The following is a 19599-nucleotide window of genomic DNA, read 5'->3' as shown; positions in this document are numbered from 1 at the left end:
CATACACTGTCACAAACAAAGGCTCTGCGGTGCACTGTGGCCCTCAGCCCGGGCTGGCAGGTGACATTTCAGCCGGCTTGGACACACACCACTCAGTGTCATTAAGCACTGGACCACACATGCACATGCACACACACACACACACACACACTTTTAACGAGGCCTCTACAAAACACATGCCAGTTTGGAAGGAACAACTGCGATGTAATTTGTCTTTAGCACCATGTCCTTATCCTCACTATCACGTCTCATCACACTGTCGTTAGTGAGTTCTGGACTCCGGCCTGCAGTTGTACTGTACTGTGTTATTTATAGCTCCTATAGCTCAACACTTACATAACTGCAGATCCACGCTGTATACATGTCGATCAAACGCACTCGTCACGCCTGGCTATGAATTTACAAAGAGTTTGATATCTGAGATGTGTAGAGCACTGAGATGCAAACAAAATGAAAAATGTGGATTGAATTTATAACACAATAGTTGGACTTATTCAGATTCCTGACCTTTTAAAGTCTGCATGTTGTTACCTGCTTTGTGTATGTTACGGCTGCCACACGCCCCCTCACTTGTGTGTGTGTGTGTGTGTGTGTGACAAATTAGAGAGCACCTGTTGACTAACACCATAAGATCTTGGCCACCTCTGCATCCATTGCACCACTTTGTTGGACTCACCTCTGTGCTTCTTGTTTTTTTGATTGTGTTCACTTGCTTCTCAGTCAGCTAACTAGGCAAACATTCCTTATCTGGACTGTGCCAAGTAATATTTCACTTTGAGTTTCCAGGTTTACTTGTTCTAGTTTAGGTTGTTTACTGAAGACAGGTTAGTTTTCATTTGGGTGTCACGATAGGAAGGGTAAGTGTTTCAACTCCCGTTAGAGTTCTCTTTGTTATGTTTGGTCATGGATTCAAAAAGAACCCTCAGGGTCATTTCTGTTACATTTGAATTTGTTAAGTTTACACAATTTTCCTTCCTTTTGTAACAATAACTTAAATTTACCAAGAACAGCTGGTTTGTTAATTCCCCTTTCCACATGCACTGGGTCAGTGTATCTCTACTTTAACTTAATTTATTGTAATATATGAATATGTCCTCTACATTACAAAGTCATAGGTTTCAGGTCGAGGACCTTTTTGTAGTTTTTAGGGGATAAGATATCACTTTTTAGATTTGATGTTTCATAAGTGTAATCATCAAATTATCACACAACTTTATCAAATGAAACAGAATAAAACACATTGAACTTTCCCTCTGGCTCTCGTGATGTGTGCGGTGTTGCATCTTCATTAAAACTGTTTTATCACACTTTTTATCATACTGCTTTTGATGTTCAAAATATGGATGACAACTTGTTTTTGTTTTTATTCGAGAACTCTGAAAGGCCCAAAGCAGTTGAGAAAAACATTCATACCCTCAACGGAAAAATAAAAAAATCTTATTATGTAAAAAACTTGCTTGCAGATACATGGCTCCCTCATTGTGGGATGTTAAAGTTTATTTTCATCAGTTCATGAATCTTTGATACGTTATGTTCTTGTTTCTGCAATCTTTGAAATATTTCTAAATGATGTTCTTGTAACCTTAACTTCCACTTGGCTTTCCCAGCTGGACCTCTCTATCACATTGTTCCGTTTCTTCAATAAATCATGAAGTTTAAAAACTGCTGCAGCAAAGCTCTCATCCTGTTTTCCTACAGGTGAAACACAGGACTGAATTCTAAACTCTTCTGTTGAACCTGCAGGGCTTTGATAAGTCAGGTCTCTGGAAATATTCCTCTGGCAGGACTGGAAGGTCATTTGTCCAGAGCTTATGGACTGTTACTTAATCAAAAAGTAAAACCCCAGGGGGACAAAGTTCTGCTGTTGCAGCCAACCTGCAGTTGATTATTCTTCCTAGACACATCAGCGATTTCTCAACGTAGCAGATTCTAAGTGTCATCATTCTCATGGTAGTCAATGATGAACATGACAGACAAAGGTTTACAGAGATTCACTTTTTATATTATTGGAACTTATGTCTGTTTATGAGATCTACTGTTTTTCAAACCATCCCCAGAGCTGGAGAACTGTTTTTCAAAAATGTTCACCAAATGGTCATCAATGACCTGTCGATCGAAACCTGACTATCTGGTTATGAACTCTTACCTCTTTGTTTCTCTCTTGGACTCAACTACTAGTTTTTCCTCTGTATGAAGCAGGGTGGTCGTAGGGCCGCTTAAGTATGACAAAAATCACAATCACGATTATTGTGATTGCTATTGAGATCAGGATTAAAGGTGCACCGATGGATCAGTAGGTGACCGGAAACGGCTGACACAAACACTATTGGACAGCCACACACAGAACAAGCCAACATGTTGGTAGTGTAGATGTGTGGTGTTGCAATAAAGTATGAAACAGTAAACACAGACCGTTTCCCTGCACTCTCCTTAATGTACCTTAAGTCCTATCACACTGTAAAACACTGATGTGTTAAGCGTCTCTGTCCAGTAAAATGCTTTTATTTTTGATCTTTCCTTGAATTATTTTACTCATACTTATCGAACACTGAAGTCTCCTCTCAGCTGAGCCTCAGCACACTGACACACTGAGGGGCGAGGTCGACACACACATCCTTCTGATGTTCTGATTACTGAAGTTGATTTGAAACCGAGGAGCGTGCCTCTAAAGTCAGCCGCAGCTTGTTAATCCAAACTAACTGTAAGTAATTGACTATTCCGCTTAGCCCTGCATTAAATTAAGAGCGTTAACGTAAATACCGGGAAGAGCACTGTTTCAATGAGCAGCACTGTCAGCGTCAAACATGTGCCAGTACCAAGAAGTACCAGTTTTCAGTACCCATCCCTCGCACCAAAGCATTGTTTTCCTTCTCACCTTCTCCAAGGCTGTATCGCAGGCGAACGTCCCACGCCTGCAGCGCCTCCCTGTTGTCAAAGCCCAGCAGCGCGGCCTGGTTCAGGCAGAGGATGGCCAGAGTAAAAGTCACGCCCTCATAGCACTGTCCCAATTCCAGACCACAGATCTCCTCCAAGGTGACACTGGCCCTCTCCTTGTTGCCCTGAGCTTTTTCGGACTTGTCTTTAAAAACCAGCAGCACAAGGCAGTCTGGAAACATAAACAGAGAGACAGTTACTCACTTATGAGATGTATTCTGAAACACTCCTGAGGTCTTTTGGCAACGTCAAACAATCGGTGTCAACTGACAAAACAAGTCAGTCGCTGTGTGTGTGTGTGTGTGTGTGTTCATGTCTCTGTGTGTGTGTGTGTGTGCATCCCTCTCCTTCACACACACACCTCTTAACCCAAATAACACGAGGCATGAGCGCAGACAGCTGTGATAACACCGACATCAAAGATCTGAAGATGAGCAGCACTCATCCTCAGTCCAACCTGTGGAGCATTTGTAGCTGGCCACCCGATATGCCACAGAAACATTTCTGAATACAATATAGCTATTTCATCACGGTGAAAACTGGAGATTACTTATGATGCGAAAAGATCAGAGGTCACTGTTGAATTCAAGGGTTTAGACAAGTCAATGGCAAGAGGACTTGTCTTTCCGTCACATTTACAAAGAGCATATTCAGGGTGCATCTATAAATACTGCAGGGCTTACATTATCCTCTTCGGCACATTCACTGTAAGGTTGGGGATCAGTAAGGGTCAATCATAAGATTTGAAGCATGTGAAATTATGTTTACAAATGGGTCATTCCAAAAACAGTGGTTTTGTATTATAATAAAAAGAAACGCCTACAGAGCTAAATGAATTATGGAAGAAAAAAATACAAATTTCCAAAGTATTTAAAAGATAAAAACAAAAAAAACAACAACTCTGTAAGCAACAACAAGAATGAAGGTAGACATGATAAATACTTAAAATGGGCTGGGCGAAATACACAAACAGGGTATGACACCGTTGCATAACTTATTACAATGTTTGTTTCAAACCTTTTTGGCCCTTTATCGGAGCCCATACTCGAGGCCCAAGTTTCTGAATACACAAAAACAAGCCATGAAGTCATGAATGTCCATGAAACGCGGAAAAAAAACACGGCTGACACCTGATGTGTTCGGCATGCCAGCTTCCTCAACTGTGACGCAGCCAACATGCGCATTTATTTGTTTACACGCATGCAACAAGGCTCCGCGTATCAGGAGTGGAGATAATAACCCCGAAATCAAAACACAGAAAGCCGGCGCTCCTTACCTGCTACAGGCGACGGCTTGCGAAGAACGAGCCACCTAGTTTTCCACTGTGGAAGAAAAAAAACAAAAGCAGAGAGAAACTTTTTAAGCACGGACGAAAGTGCGCTGAAGTATAAGCCACATCTGCTTCATATCCGTCAGCAAATTTAGTGAAGCATAACACCTTTTTTCCATCTCTGAGTCTGGCATATCCCTCCACGACAACAGAATCCGTCATCTTCAGTCATGGTTCCTGACAGCTGCACCGTCGCTGCCTGAATGAGGGGTCACTTTCAAAATAGCTGCTCTCTCTGCTGGTGGGGCGCTAACTCGCCCCCAGCAAGGCACATGGAAAATGGCATGACCACTGTGTGTCTGTCTGTTTGTGTGTCTGTCTGTCTGTCTGTCTGTCTGTGTGCACCAGCCAGCCGACCATGCTGCTGCCACCTGGGCCTGTTTACACCACCTGCTGCGCTGCTGCAGGGAAAACAACGAGGTGACATGATTCTCATACCACAGATACCTCATTTCAACACAATAAATGGTTGTGCTGAACATAATAGAGCACCTGAATAAACACCCGTTCTCGAAATACAGACAAGACACGGATACATGCAATTTAAAAAGTGTGGATTTTGTTGCAAAAAAATAAATAAAACAATATATTATATACCGTGGAAGTGGTCGGATACATATGTGTCTGAAATACATGCGGGTGTTGTAAAAGTTTAACCATCATTGACAGAATTTATTCCAATGAAATTTACATATAGGCCTGTTTGAATTTAAATGAGAAAAGCAGCAGAAAAGCTTCGAGGTGGAATTTGTTGTTTTAAACACTGAAAAAAGATTTATTAAAAAGATACCTGTTGAAAGAGCTGCATATGGATGTGCAAATGTTTTGTCCTACTGTTTTACCATTAGTATATTCATTGCATGGTTAATATTTTCTTTAACTCTCAGTTATAAAGTGTGGAGCTCCTAAAAAAAAGCTAGTACTGTGAGTAAACCTGAAGATGCAACTTTAATAATGCGTTTACTTTGAAAAAGCTAAAAAAAAAAATCCTTATTGCTTATATCAACAGTTAAAACTCCTGAAGTTGATGAAGTGATTCATACCAGTGATTTAAAGTTCTCCAAAACAAATGTCTACTTGGGATTGTTTTGGTGTTGAATTAGTCACTCAAAGATCTATCAAGTCAGTGAAGGTTTATTCAGTCAGAACATGTTTCACAGTAGAAAAAGACACAATAAAAACAGAATACAGTACAATAATATACAAAATCTAATATATTAAAGCTAATGTCCAGGTAATGTCTAATCATGAGGCCTTTGGTTTGCGTCTGATCACTGAATTGATCCAGTCGATATAGTTCACTACTTTGGTGTAAACACCAGGTTTTCCAGTGCGGCCGCAGCCCTCCCCCCAGCTGATGATCCCATACAGGAAGCTGACATCATTCCTCGCACAAGCCAGAGGGCCCCCTGAGTCGCCCTGGGGAAACACATACAATCCGCTCATATAAACATACACGCACAGATCAAAGTGGACCAACACAAACAGCTGAGTCACACACTTGAAACCAAATGTAATACTACAAATTGAACTCTAGCCACAGGGGAAATAAATAAAACAGTGACATTTAATTTGAAAAGAAGGAGCGCAAATCATTTTTACACAGCAGGCCGAGGACGTCTCTGCAGCTTTCAGACCACTGCGTTCTTTTAATTGTACTTTCCATTTGGGGATTCCTTGCTACAGTCTTAATTGCCCCTCCATTACACTGATAGCATTGGTCTTGTTTCTGGTATTGACCCTTCCAGATCCGTACTATTATGTAAAATAAAATACTTCTGTTCCTCCAACCTTTAAACATTTATGATTGTCTGACAAACGAAGCTAATTTATTGTTGCTTCGACTTAAGAAGGACCTTCTTCTCTTTTAACAGCCATGGGTTTACAGAAACTTAGTAAAACACAAACCTGAACTCAAATATCTCACACTGCATTAAAAAAGAGCCCCAGCCTGTAGTAGAGCGCTGGTTGAATCTGTCAGATTCTTATATTTAGATGCTTTAATTTTTTCCCTACTTGGACACAAGGCTAGACTTCTAACAATAATGATTGCCTGTCTTAGTAAAATGCTCTCCTACCTGGCATGCGTCTGCACAGTTGTTTAGCCCAGCACATATCATGTCAGCAGTGACGTGGTTGTCGTAAACATCTGGCTTCCTACAAGAGTCATGAGAGATCAGCCTGACTCCCGCCTCCTGCAGACTGGAGTAACCCTCCACCTCTGTCAAACAAAGCACACATAACTCATTTTAATCAAAATAAAGGTAAACCTTTTCCTTCAAAACATCCAAAACACGTAGTTGCATGTTATTTGCCAACATTACTTGTAGATTTCTAACCTTTTTAAGTTATTCAAACACCCATTGATAAAGTCAGATGTTAGCTGAAACAGTTATGTTGCTAACTGAACTAGCTGAAGTGGAAACACTAGCACTCTGATAATGAACAGAGTTTTCATGATCAGTTAATAAGATAAAGGTAAGATAAGCTCAATAATTTTACAAAATGTTAAACAGAAAAATGTTAGTCAAACTTAGCAAATAAAAATAACTTCATTAGCATAATCAGTGACATCACACTCAGCAAGATGGCATACCACTAACTCTGAAACACAAGAATCAGTTCATGCACTTACAACACAAACACCATTTGCAAAGGACTGCCACTAAAAGTTACTAAGCTTTACTTAAGCTTGTGTCACTCTTGATTTTTTAATAATGACTAGTTGTAATTTCTTAATCAAGTAGCACTACATTTTATTGGCACAGCGCCTAGACTATGACTGAATACAAATGGACAGCATGCCTCAGCATCCCCCTGTAGAAGAGGACGAAGCCAAAATATCCCAGTGACGGGCGCAGACATATTGTGAATTTAGGGATTGGCTAGAGCTAGGGTATTGACATCATGCAGTTCCATTCAAACTCTCCCAGTTTTATAAAGTGAAATGACTCTTGTGTTAGCGTTCATTATGTTTTCTCTCGCCGTTTCTCCGAGCCAGCTTTTAATAGCATCAAATAACCAATTTAAAAGAAACAACACAGAAAAAGATGACTTGTACACCATTGATCTTGGTAATAACTTACTACCATGACAAAACCAGGTATGAGAAAATTTTATCTGATGTGCATTTAGATTTTATAATTTTACCCATATCCTTTCTGTTAACACTGAGGCGGCGGGTTTATGACCAATACTGCAGCCAGTCAGCAGGGGGAGCTCTGAATCTTATAGCTTCACAAAAGGTGAGGCGTTCCACTGTTCATTCTTTATTGCCATATTACAATCCATAAACTGTACAAAGAGTGGCCAGCACAAGAGCTTCCGACAATGAGATCAACAGATTTAGAGCTCCCCCTGGTGACTGGCTGCAGTATAGGTCACAAACCCCGCCTCCTCTGTGTGAACAGATGGAACATGGGGGAAACTTTTAAAATACAGGTCAAAAACATTTTTCTCAAACAAAGTTTTTTAACATGCTAAGTCCTTATTTATGTCTTAAATATTACTTTTTTGAGTTTAATTTTAAGTAGTTATTTCATGTGAAAATTAGTGAATGTAACATCACGATTGACAGCTCTGTTGGCAAATGCGGTTCCTGCGGAGTTGTGATCACAAGATTAGAAAGGTAGAAGAAATTGTGTTAGGAAATGTAACTAACACTACCACAAAAGTTATTGGACAAAAGAACTTGTTCAGTTGTAGACTGCACAGACCTGAGGGGTCTTTGTGCTTTGGTTCACTAGAGGGAGCCAGGCATCAATGCCGCGGCTCCTACAGCCAAATCCCTTCTGTGCTTGTCTTGGCTCGAAATGATGTCAACAGACATTATTTAGCGCCAATTGCACGATCTTTTAGCTTTAATTATGTAAAAAGGAAGGAGATGAATATGTATTGTCCATATTTATATACAGCCTATGGTACAACCGGATTTAGCTAGTAGCCTCTAAAAACAATGGAAGAGCTTGTCAAACTCAAAATGTAAGGTTTTTAACAGCAGGAGCATAAATAAAGATGTTGGACTTTGAAAACCAAATAAGCTGTGTGACCTGTTACAGTCTCTGATTTCAAAAAGCTGTTATCATGATACAACACTGCCATGATTTCCTCATCACTCACTCTCGTACATGTGTCCCCAGCCGCTTATAGTGCAGCAGTAGTCATCAGGGAACGTCATGCTTTTGTCTGGGAGACAGATGGGCCTGATGAACGGGGTCCTCCTCACACACCGCCCGTCCTGCTTTTTCAGTTTGATCAGAACTGGGGCAACAAAAGCACATAGGGGCAAAGAGGAAGACATAGTTAAAATGATGAAACAAGTGGCAGACTCTGAGGCTCCGTTAGCCAATGAAACTGCCACACCCAACTGTGTGTATGTGTAAGTATATGAGAATGTGTGTGTGTTTGCGTGGGGGAGCGGAGGGACACACAGCTGCTTGGTGACGCACAGCTGTGCACACAGAACGGGGTCTTAAGTGAGTTTCTGATAGGGGGACAGCAGATCTTCTAGTTTATGTGAGTCAGTGGGTTTGTGGGTTTATGTGTTTGTGTGTGTATGTGTGTGTGTGTGTGCTTACCAATGTCATGTAGTGTTGGATTAAACACAGAGAACTGTTTTGGAAAGATGTAATCCTCCACTCCGAACGTCCTGGTGTAGATGCCGGTCCCATTGAAATGCTGCTGGCCGAGAACCACGCGAATCTGCGACTTGAGGGGGCTGAAGGAAGACACACTTTTTATCAGCACACTGCACATTAAGCACACACTCATAAATGTAAAACATTTGAGTATAGAGCCAAGTAACCGTAAAAACTACAAGTTTCATTTCACTGTAGAGGGTCCCTACAGGTTGAATCCTGGGCCATCACGACTTTTAATTGGTCTTAAAAACTCTATGTGTGCACAAAAAAATGATTCAAATCTTCCGTTCATATTTGTGTGATAATCATCTGTACATTTGTGCTTCCCTGAGGACTTAACATTTTTCCATTTTAAACCCAATTTAAAGACGCTAATAAAAGCAAAATCTCCAGTATGTTCTTCATTATGTTCATCACTTCAGTGCTGTGGGCTGTGATGAACATTGTGGACTTTTTAATTAGCTGAATCAAATCCCAGCTGATACTAAAAGCGTCCTGGCTTTACGAGTGTGTTTAGAAGAAAGCCTTGCAGATATGATATAATGAACCCTTTACAAATTGCACTTTTATGAAGACAAAGTGGCTGTTAAACTACAGTGTACGACATCCACTGTGAAGTCATATTATATTTGAACTTGAACAATGACAAGAGGCCTGTTTGTTGACATCAGAAGGGGAAAATGTAAACAGCCCCCTGTGCATGGGACATTTTTAGGTTTTCCTCGAACTGCAACGCTTGTCTAAATTTAGCGTGTTGGTAAAGCTGTGATGCTGAAGGGGTCTTTGAATCACATGCCTTCTGAGGAGTGACCTCTTGTTCAGCAATAACAGTCAGAAAACAATTAAGAGAAAATATGGTGTCTCACTGAACTTTGAATATTTTATGAAGGGCAATGTGTTGACTCAAAGTGAGTGCTTCTATAAAATGGATCTCAAGGACACAAACATAACGATGAATCACCCTTTATTAAAAAAAAGTTAGTCAACTAAAAGTGCCACAAAAAAAAAAACATCCATGACATACTTGCCGAAGAAGCAGTGAGCCGCAGAGATGACCCAGCAGGAAGACACCAGGGTGCCTCCGCAGAAGTCCAACTGCCCGATGTAAATGGCGGCCATCCAGGGGTGAGTCCCTGGCAGGGCCGAGTTTCCTCCCATTATCCTCCCCCTGGCTATGGATAACCTCTTCTTGTGCTTTTTTCCACACACAGGCTTTTTGTCTGCTTTGGGGGGGTTTAGTTTTCTAACGCCGGGCAGGATTACCCTTCTAGCAGAAGCTGTAAGAGAAAACAGGTTTAAGTGCATCATCATTTCAAACTCAAATTCTGGAACTAGACTACAGCTCAAAACGACTAAACCACTACAACAGCTACAACACAAACCAACACACTTCCTAAATACCTCTTCTAAATATTTTCAATTTTGCAGCTGGATGATCCCACCCTGCAAGAAGCAGAAAAGCGGATTTATAGTTTAATAGTGACACAGTGCAACCTCATGCTAATAATTATGTGGATAAGTGTGCAGCAGATGGGAAAAGCTTGTGGATGTGGTGCATGCCCCTGGCATCATGACAGACACCCAACTGTGCCAAATCCTACTCAGCACATTAACATTTGGCTCCACCTGACATGACATGTTGACTCAGGATGAGTCAGAACCGTATTTCCCCTTATCTCATTGAGCCCACGTTTAGAAGAAGAAGAAAAAAAATCTCTGCCACAGAAACATTTGACTTGGCTGACTTCAGCTCTCCGGTGCAGCGTGACTCAGCTGAGATTAGCCGCTTTCTCCGCGCTCTCAGTTTCCCTCACAAACACTGGATTTTCTAATTTAAAGCGTTTTAATGAGGTGTTTGGATGTTTTTGAATGCTCCTCGGACGACAAGTGTCGCAGACTGAGATATATAATCAAGGCTGGGAGGCTGGAGATATTGAGTGATGCAGAGAGTGGCCTCGAGAAAGAGATGTAACATTTCACACGTTATTGTGATGAGCTCAATGGCACCCTTGAAAAAAGCCAATTATAGGAGAAAGGCTCAATGAAAATGAAAACCAATAATAACCAAGGGCAATTATTAATGGAAAGAATTACGTTAATAAAAGACGGGTGGCAACAATTTATAAACAGGAGCAAATAAAAAAAGCAAGTTCAAGCAAAACTCCTCTGTGCCTTTTCTACTCACACACAGACATGACACAGGAGGGGACGTCACAGTACTCCCAGGAGATGGCGCCGTCATTTAGGGTGTAGCACCACGGCTTCTTGTCCCCATCTGGGTTTCTGCACGCAGAACAACACGGAGGACAGAGTGTGTGTGTGTGTCGGTGGGCCACCACTTTTATAAACACAGCATATAGCTCGGCATACTCCATTATTTGTGAAAATTGTCTATTTTTTTAATACTTAATAATAAAGCTGCAATATGCTACTTTTTACTTTTAAGTTAAGTCCCCAATTCCAAATGTTTCTGAACTGTTAAGACAGTCCGAGCGTGTGTTTGTGCTCTTGAAATGGGCTTTTTTTCTTTGATCTTTTGGTCATTTTGCAGCACATACCATTTGCTCTGGGTGTGCCATATGTCTACAGGGTAGTCATAGCAACAACAACAAAAAAAAAAAAAAAAGACTGAGGAAAGCAGTGTGAAGGAGATGAGAGATTGTAGAGGAGATGAGACCTGGTTTTTAGTCAAACACTGACTGGACTCTCCATGTGTGTTTTTAATGCATAATGCTGGTTTTAAGGCGACCTGACAGCTTTGCTAGTCCAGGGTAAGAAATGAATGTTGCAGCTTCAAAGTAGAAACAAATGAAATGTGTAATAGAAGGTAGCCTTGCTATTTAACTCCTTGATAAAAAATGTTTTAATGCAATAATTGAACTGAAAGCTTGGTCATGATGCTACAAGACATCTAGCACGCTAACGGCTAATGAACGATGTCTTAACACACACACACACACACACACACACACACCTGCAGAAGGCATGTTCCCCGAGGCCCTTTAGGGGTGACGAGCTCATGGTGCCAACATGGAGCTCGTCATACAGCAGGTCTGAGTTCCAGGGCAGACAGTGGGCGCCGGACTCTGTGGTACCCACCACCCCTCGGTAATCTCTCCCCCTGCTGTTATAGCATTCTGTCTCCGGCTCTGCACACACACACACACACACACAAATGCACGCGGCGAGACACACACAAAAAAACACACCGACGTCTTAATCATGTCTGGATTCTGCAGGGATGTAAACGATACAAATGAAGTCTGACAAACATTTAGACGAGCAGATTTTCTTTCCCCTCACACTGGAATCAGTCAGAACAAGTCTTGGGGAAAAAACTCTTTGTGCTCTTTTACAACAACAGGAGCATGACTTAGTACAAGTTTAGCAGCGTGTCTTCACCTGCCGCCACTAATTCAACTATTCTTACACTCACACGTGTGTGAACATGCATGCACTGTGTGAACATGTATGTGTACACGAGGCTGCAACATAAAAACTACCACCAGCTCTGTTCCCGTCCTGCTCTCACTCACCAAAGCTGCAGTACGGCCCGCTGTACGCACGTCTGCAGTTACACACTTCTTTGCCCGTGGATGTGATCATCCGGCATGTTCCGTCATTCTGACAAGGGTTGGAACGACACGCTGGACACACACACAGAGAAAGCACGTCACATATTTCGACCGAACATACAATACAACCCGTAATTCACTTAAGTCCCATTTACTTTCTTTCGGTCTCTAAAAGCTGAAAATGGAAAGTTTCGCTTTGATCACCAGCTGGTTGCTCATTGTGTTCCGTCTGATGTTAAGTGATGAAAAGATGTTTACGCGTGGTTTTTATATATTTGAGCTGAAAACAGCTGCCTGCTGCAGCCAAAAATCCACCCATACAAAGCTATGAGAGTGAAGAAAATATTAAAGTTGCCGCCAAACAACAAGCATAAACTGTGAAAAGCTGAGGAGAAAATGTAACTTTGTAAAGATCTTCAATGTGAACAACTGTCACACGTTGTCTTCTGATACATCATTATTATTATTATTATTATTTAGAACATTTCTTCTTCAGCATCATCTTTTTTCTTGCTGGTTTAAGTATAATCACAGTTTTATAGCTGGCACTGATGAACCTACACACAATGCTTTCCCAGCTTTGACAGCGCTCGCAAAGTGTTTCAGCATCTTTCAGTTTTGGTTTGTTTGGGCCCAAAGCTTTATTGTTACACTTTACCGCTCATTTGAAACAATCTGACTGTACACAACCTGCCCAGCAGCAAAACAACAGACAGGCAAAGTGAGCAGCTGACTAATGGGACAGCTGAAGTGCCCAAAACTTCCTTCAGGAGTTTGTCTGCTGGTTGTGTACATAAGAAACGTGTAGCCATTTCAACATCTATTTTTTTTGTTGTTGTTGCTGTTTTTGTCTATTGCGTCTGTTCTGTATGGTATTCTGTTCTTCTGTTACTCTTTAACAGAACCTCTGCAGAATGGTGCAGTGGTCAGCGAGGAGGTTCCTGGTTTAAATCCCCGTTGGACAGGAGCCTCTCTGTGTGGAGTTTGCGCGATTGGTGAATCTAAAATAGGTGTGAATGTGAGTGTGGCTGGTTGTCTGTCTCTTTATGTCAGCCCTGTGATTGACTGGCAAACAGTCCAGGATGTAACCCCGCCTCTCGACCAATGACAGCTGGGATCGGCTCTAGTACCCCATGACCCCGAATGGGAAAACGGGTACAAATAATGCATGGATTGTGTTTGTTACTCTGAGGTCAGAAAACAACATTCGATCCCTTGTATGTCATGTACATAAGTCAGAATTGATCAAGTTACTTTTCTAATATGGTGACGATGCAGTACATCGAGGTAATATCTCCAGCATGTAGTGGGCCTTTTATTTCTTTACCAGTTAAAATGTGTAGTTCAAACTGGTCCTGTGCTAGGATGTACTTATTGTGTATCTGCCTCTTTGTATATTCCCTGTCAGATAACACAGATGCAGAGGATTTTCTGGCACAACTTCACCAACTACCAAGGTGCATGAAGAGTGAAAGGCTTAGAAGAGGTCAAAAAAGCGCCAGCGACACAAATTAGACCGACGCGTTAGGGTCAGATAATAATGATGCCACATCTGCGCTGAGGTCATCTTAAGAATATTTCTTTTGGAATGAGCCAAAAGATAAAAAAAAAAAATGATCTCAGCGCAAAACGGGGGAAAAAAACGAGAGTAGAATTTCAAAAGATATTTAGGCGGGTTTCGCTGAAGGGGAGGATGTTTCTCCCATGGCTACTGTAAGATAAGCCGCTACCATCATGACAAAACAAAACAAAAAACACAGTTTCGGGATCAAGGAGCACGAAACCAGCCCACTGCCATTCTCTCCTTTATGCCGGGGAATCTGTTGAATGCATTCGAACAGCCCCCCACTGAGATAAAAGCACCTTACGGACCCATGGGGTGTGTTCCTGAGTCACACTGAGTCATATAATCTGCCTTCACTTCCATGGAGAGCTTCCTCCTGTAACTCTGGGATCAAAGAATAAAAAGTGTTTCTCCGGGCTGGGAGGGGAGTCCCTGGTCATTTGAGGACTGATATGAAAGAGAAAGTTTGAGGATTCAAAAACTCCTGAAGAAGTTTTTTTCTTCTCTTCAAGGCCACTCTTTCTAAGTGCATATTAAACTGAAGAGAAGACACAGTTTCAGCAGAAGAACAAAGCACATCTTACGTGTGTAGCGCACTCTTTCACACTCCATTTCCCCTGCCACACATGTGCACTGTTCCACATTACGGAGGTGAATCCTTCCCCAAGACTCTCCGGTGTCATAATAGCGCAGGTGTAGTGTTTCAAAGCACTTCTCTGGAAAAAGAGAGAAAAAAAAAAAAAAAAAAAAAGACGTGAGAAGACAAAAAAAAAAAGTGATATGTTGAAACGTGAGAGGAGACTGAAGTGCTCGTCGGAGCGTGAAGAGCTGGGTTCGGTGTGCTGAGCCGTGTGAAGGCTGCATCCAGAGTGGATACCTGTGTGTGTTTCCGTGTGTGTGTTTCGATTGGACTGTGTTGGAGGTGATTAACGGAGATGAGTTTGAATGTGGAGTTGGAAATGACTCACAGCACCTGCACATGAGGAACATTCTGCAGTCTGTTTAATCTTGTTTGAAATGTCTACAGGGAATCATTTCCTGGCTCCTGTGTCCCTCTGAGGATGTCAGGAGATTGACACAGTGTTATGAAATAAATCAGAGGCTTGGATTCTTGATTCTTGGTTGACCCAGTAAATGTGATTATCCACAGTTTGAAACATATTTCAACACTGGTCAAAGGTCGAATGAACCAAATAAATGTGGTATTATACAGTATGTGTTATTCATACATTCATATTAATGATAATAATTCATCGACTCACTCTGCTCACAGAGTCTCCCGCTGAAGCGCTCAGGACAGGCGCACTCAAACGAGTGTCCGGGAGGGATCAACGTGCAGACGCCTCCGTTCTGACACGGACTCATCTGACACGGGTCTGTGACTCTGCGTGATGTGTGGACAATAACTGAAACACAAATCGACAGCCGACTCAGCGAGTGGATCATTTCAATTCAAATAGAGACGAGTCAGATGATAGAAAGCTGTTCAGTCCGATTGAATGTACTCGTGTGTTTACTCCACTCACCGTCTGGCCGAGTTATCTGCCGCGCACAGAAGCCAAACTGCCGGTCACGATCAAAATTATGCGTGAGGGAGCACCTAGGGACGGAGATACAGGCATGTTACACAGAAACCAGGAAGTCACTTGGACTCACATATTTCATCATATTATGTTAGACCTATATGACAATAATCAGTGCTGGTCATTTTTTTACATTTGTATTTCTTCTTTTAGCCATGGAGGACGATGCATTCACTGAGAAGGTCTTCTAAATGGCAATAAAGGATTTCTGCTGATGGATTATTTGACTCTGTAGTCCAGACTAATGTCAGCAGGGATTGATCTGATTGACCTGTTTTTAAGGTGTATCATTGACGCTTTAGAAACTGAGCACTTATAACAAGCTGGATGGTTCCTTTCCTCTTTAGCCTGGAGGATGTGGTGTCCATTATTTCCAAAAAAGAAATTTCACATTTAGACTCTTCAGAGTGCTTCTGAAGTGTTCCTGAGTCCAGGCAGTGAAGATCCATAAAGATGTTTCCTCTAATTCTTTGACTCTTTTAATGATTATACTGTCATGTACTTAAGAAAATGAAATACCCAGATTCTAGAACATGGTTCCTACAGTGTTGTTCTTTTTGTCCGCACGGTATTTCAGAGTGTTGAACCCCTCCCCGTCCTTACCTCAGACAAACTCAGTCTCTATGGGACGCTCCGTCCTTACCTCAGACAAACTCAGTCTCTATGGGACGCTCCTTTTTATGAGACCCACAAAGACTCGCACCACTATGTCCCCAGCACCTGAAGATGAAGAGCCCGGTCGTGCTGGAAACGCTGTGTTCTTTAATGCATATGGCAAATCAAAAAGAATATCTTTGGGAACCATGGTGTTGCGAGTCTTTGTGCATCATATCCAGTGTTTTTTTATGACTCAGTGCCTGAATGAGTGACGTACTTGTGTATGCACTGGCTTTTTCCACCCAATCATGTTACGAACATGTTGATGTTGTTAACAGAGAGACGTTCCACCAGGTGTGTTTCATTTATAAATCATCGCAGTCTATTTTTATTTCAATTTTACACAGCCTCCTAACTTTTTTTAAAAATATGTTCCCAAGCTGCTCTGAACCTTGCGCCGTCTTTGAAATGCTGCACACTCTGACTCCAGTTTGATCATGAGAAGAAAAAAAAAAATGGAAACAATAACCCACCGACGCTCTCTTCCTCTGTCAATCATCCGCTAAGTGAATCAAAGTAAAAACCATCATGCCTCTGGATCTCGGAATCTCTATTAGATGAAGCCATCCCGGTCTTGACACTGAATATGAAAACGCAGATCGCAGGAACATGCTGGCTCACATTGCAAAGAAACGTTATGTGTAGGTGGACCACAGACATTGGGCCATATGTAATAGCGTTGATGTTGCTCCAACTTGCTGGCATCCACCCCTTTTTTTGTCTTCATTCCCAGGGTTGAGCAGTCAAAGCCCTTCAGCAATGCAGGTTTTGTTTTTTTTTCTTCTAATAAAAATAAGATGTAGCTGCTGTGTCACAATCTGAAGCAATAAAAAGTGCGGCATGATGGTTTTGAACCGAGGCAGCTGTTCACTTAGCCTGAATATAAATCGTATGAAGAAATAAGGTGTTAAAAATCTGGGATATATTGAGAGGTTTTTATTTCATAACTTTTGTTTTTTTGCACTTTTTTTATGAAAGTCTTATCAAGGACACACAAGTCCTGACAAAGCCCACCACCAGTTGTACAATAACCAGCTCTTTTCAAGCCAATTAGCTCATTACCTCATTAAAGATGTCATTATGTTTCACCGTTGCGAAAGAATCCCTCATCAAAGCGGGCTGTAATTATATGCAGCTACAATTAAACACTGCATTAATGCCCCTCGAGCTTAATCACAGCTATTATGACTGCATTGTATGACGGAAAAATACCAGTGTGTCTGTTCCTGACGTAACATCTGCAGTCTGTATAGGTGTGTAAACCTGTGGTGTGTGAGTTATAGTCGGAACAAATCCAAAAAATGACGAGGCCAACACCTTCAACTCATCTCTGCTTGATTACACACACACACACACTCTTTTGAGTCTGTTTGTGTAACCACAACAGTCAATCGAGACAGGGTTTGGCTAATGAGGACTCACCATGGTCTTGAGGATAGGACGGTGATGCAGTGATGATGAATCCTTCCTCCCTGGCGAAATGGGAATTTACATTCTTTGCCCATTGTAGTAAGAACTGCAAAAAATAGCAATAATAAACATCTGTTAATGATTATCAGAATGTGTTAAAACATCTTTTTTTGTTTTGTTTGCAGTTTCACCCTTGTACCTCACAGACAAAGACTCCTTTGACTTTGTCCAAGGCTCTGGTCAGAGGACAGTAAATCCACAATCCTCTCATCAGAAAAGCTAAATCATGCTGTTATTATAGGCTACATCAAGCAGGCGTAGCACACCTTCACAAGCACACATGCTGAAGATTTACTGCATGTTGCACCAGCAACTTTCTGCAGCTGAAAATATATCACATTCAGTGCCAGTATACAATGTGCACCACCCCTCTCCCTCTCCCTCTCTCTCTCTCATGTTTTCCTCAACACTAAACACAGGTTAGAGGTAAAACTTACCTTTCTGGATTTCTCCCTGTGGCTCTGTGGAGGTGACAGTTTTATACCCAGGGACAAACATGCGCTGAAATCGAGAAAGAGACGTTTTTTTTTTTGTTTTTTTTTACGCACGCAAAAAATAGTGAAAGATAACAAGCAGAGGGGAGAAGGACAGTTTAAACTTACCGTCCGTGCAGTGAAAACACAAGGCAGAAGAACAAGTAAAATGTATGCCATCATGAAAGTTTGTTGGTCCTTGGCTTCCGGAGGAGCTTAAACCCTCAACTCGGAATGAAAGTCTGTGCGCCTGTCACGTTATATCTGTCAGTTTCCGAGTCCTCAGCCTGCTTTTGGTCATAGGAAACGTGGGAAACCCTGCAAGTATTATCCTGTTCCTCACTATTTCAAGCTGTGTTGAGTAAACCCGTTGCGTCATTAGGCTTGTCTATCTCTGAGGCATCCCATGCCCCGGCTGGTGTTTCCCCTCTCATCGTCAGGGTGAGGAGATGGGACAGTTTCAAACTTTCCAGAGGCTGGAGCAGGAGCGGGGGCGGCTCAGGCCGGAGCGGGATATCCCTCCTTGTCCTGCCGCGGGGATCCATGACGTGAACACTCCTGTTGGATGTTTGGCGACTTGGTCGAGTAAAACATTTTGAAGTCCTCTCTTTCGAACATTTGATTTATTTTGACAAATGTAAATGTGTAAATTAAGTTTATGTAGCTCCACAAACAAATGTATGAGAAATATATCAAAAGCTTAAAGTTTCGGTCTCCTAAAAAAAACTAAATATTGCTCTTAGCACTTTAACGGCTAATAATAAATTATAAGATAATTTGACAAATATATGGCCTAACATTTGGACAAGCATGGCATCGTGCAAGTAGGCTAAAGTTACCTGCGGTGGGTGGGCAACTGGCGGCCCCAATCAACCCTCAGCGTGGCCCTCAGGTCAATTTTTACACATCAATTAATTGGAAACATGAAGAAAACATGACAAAATCTGCCATGAAATCATGAAAACCAGAAGTATGTCCATAATAATATTTCATCACTGGTATATGTTGAGTTAAATTTGAGACATAATTGATTGTAATCATTTTTGTATACTACAATTTGGCCCTCTGGCAGTGAGAATTAAATGAATGTGGCCCTTGCTGTGACCAAAGTTGCCCATCCCCAGAGATAAAAAGTAACATTTAGCATGGCTGACAACAAAGGCCATATAAATTATTATGATATTAATAATGAAATTGGTCTCATTTATTTAAAAATCTAAAGTTGACAAACTTTCTATAGTTCCAGCTTGTTAGGTATATATTTGAAAACTTGAATTAAAAAAAAAAGTCAATTCAATGTTGCTGCCTAATCTATGCTAATAAAGGCTATTCTAGTTATGTTAAAAAAATCCTACAAGCAAAGTTTTAAGAAT

The 19599-nt window shown here is 41.5% G+C and overlaps 2 protein-coding genes across 6 annotated transcripts in view; both read right to left on the bottom strand.

Moving 5' to 3' along the window:
- The window catches only part of LOC109980727 (protein Dok-7), a 43147-nt gene extending 38557 nt beyond the window's left edge, over positions 1-4590 (bottom strand). For 2 of the 4 annotated variants that reach the window (XM_029276424.2, XM_065950706.1), the window contains exons 1-3: positions 4373-4590; positions 4211-4256; positions 2876-3106 (exon numbers count right to left, since the gene is read on the bottom strand). In XM_029276424.2, coding sequence (XP_029132257.2) covers positions 2876-3106; positions 4211-4256; positions 4373-4426 — 331 coding nt within the window. In that variant the 5' untranslated portion in view covers positions 4427-4590. The remainder of the gene's footprint in view (positions 1-2875; positions 3107-4210; positions 4257-4372) is intronic. The other 2 variants (XM_029276427.2, XM_065950707.1) reach the window with 2 other exon arrangements.
- A 792-nt stretch (positions 4591-5382) lies between these two features.
- On the bottom strand, positions 5383-18747 carry LOC109980750 (hepatocyte growth factor activator). 2 transcript variants are annotated; one of them, XM_065950242.1, is made up of 15 exons: positions 18356-18747; positions 18191-18254; positions 17706-17799; positions 15570-15643; positions 15306-15449; positions 14628-14759; positions 12441-12551; positions 11879-12053; positions 11090-11187; positions 10306-10347; positions 9929-10181; positions 8842-8981; positions 8384-8524; positions 6343-6485; positions 5383-5683 (listed from the first exon to the last, which is right to left on the bottom strand). In XM_065950242.1, the coding sequence occupies exons 1-15, from the start codon at positions 18407-18409 to the stop codon at positions 5510-5512; spliced, it is 1839 nt and encodes a 612-aa protein (XP_065806314.1). In that variant the 5' UTR covers positions 18410-18747; the 3' UTR covers positions 5383-5509. The 2 variants fall into 2 exon arrangements, with proteins under 2 accessions (XP_065806314.1, XP_020484904.2); XM_020629248.3 differs by lacking the exon at positions 10306-10347 and having other exon boundaries at positions 18356-18746.
- Positions 18748-19599: the final 852 nt, after the last annotated feature.

The sequence above is a fragment of the Labrus bergylta genome, chromosome 22 (genome assembly GCF_963930695.1).
Source record: "Labrus bergylta chromosome 22, fLabBer1.1, whole genome shotgun sequence".
Classification (NCBI taxonomy): domain Eukaryota; kingdom Metazoa; phylum Chordata; class Actinopteri; order Labriformes; family Labridae; genus Labrus; species Labrus bergylta.
Note: the sequence above shows the minus strand (reverse complement) of the source record. Positions and strands in the feature narration are given on the sequence as shown.

Bases quoted from the DNA above. Each gene is read 5' to 3' on its own strand.
- LOC109980750 (XM_065950242.1), bottom strand. From the start codon at position 18,409: ATGATGGCATACATTTTACTTGTTCTTCTGCCTTGTGTTTTCACTGCA. The intron at 15,450-15,569 runs GTGAGTGGAGTA...TTTGTGTTTCAG, and splicing joins GCAGATAACTCGGCCAGACG to TTATTGTCCACACATCACGC. The intron at 12,054-12,440 runs GTGAGTGAGAGC...GTGTGTGTGCAG, and splicing joins CGGGCCGTACTGCAGCTTTG to AGCCGGAGACAGAATGCTAT.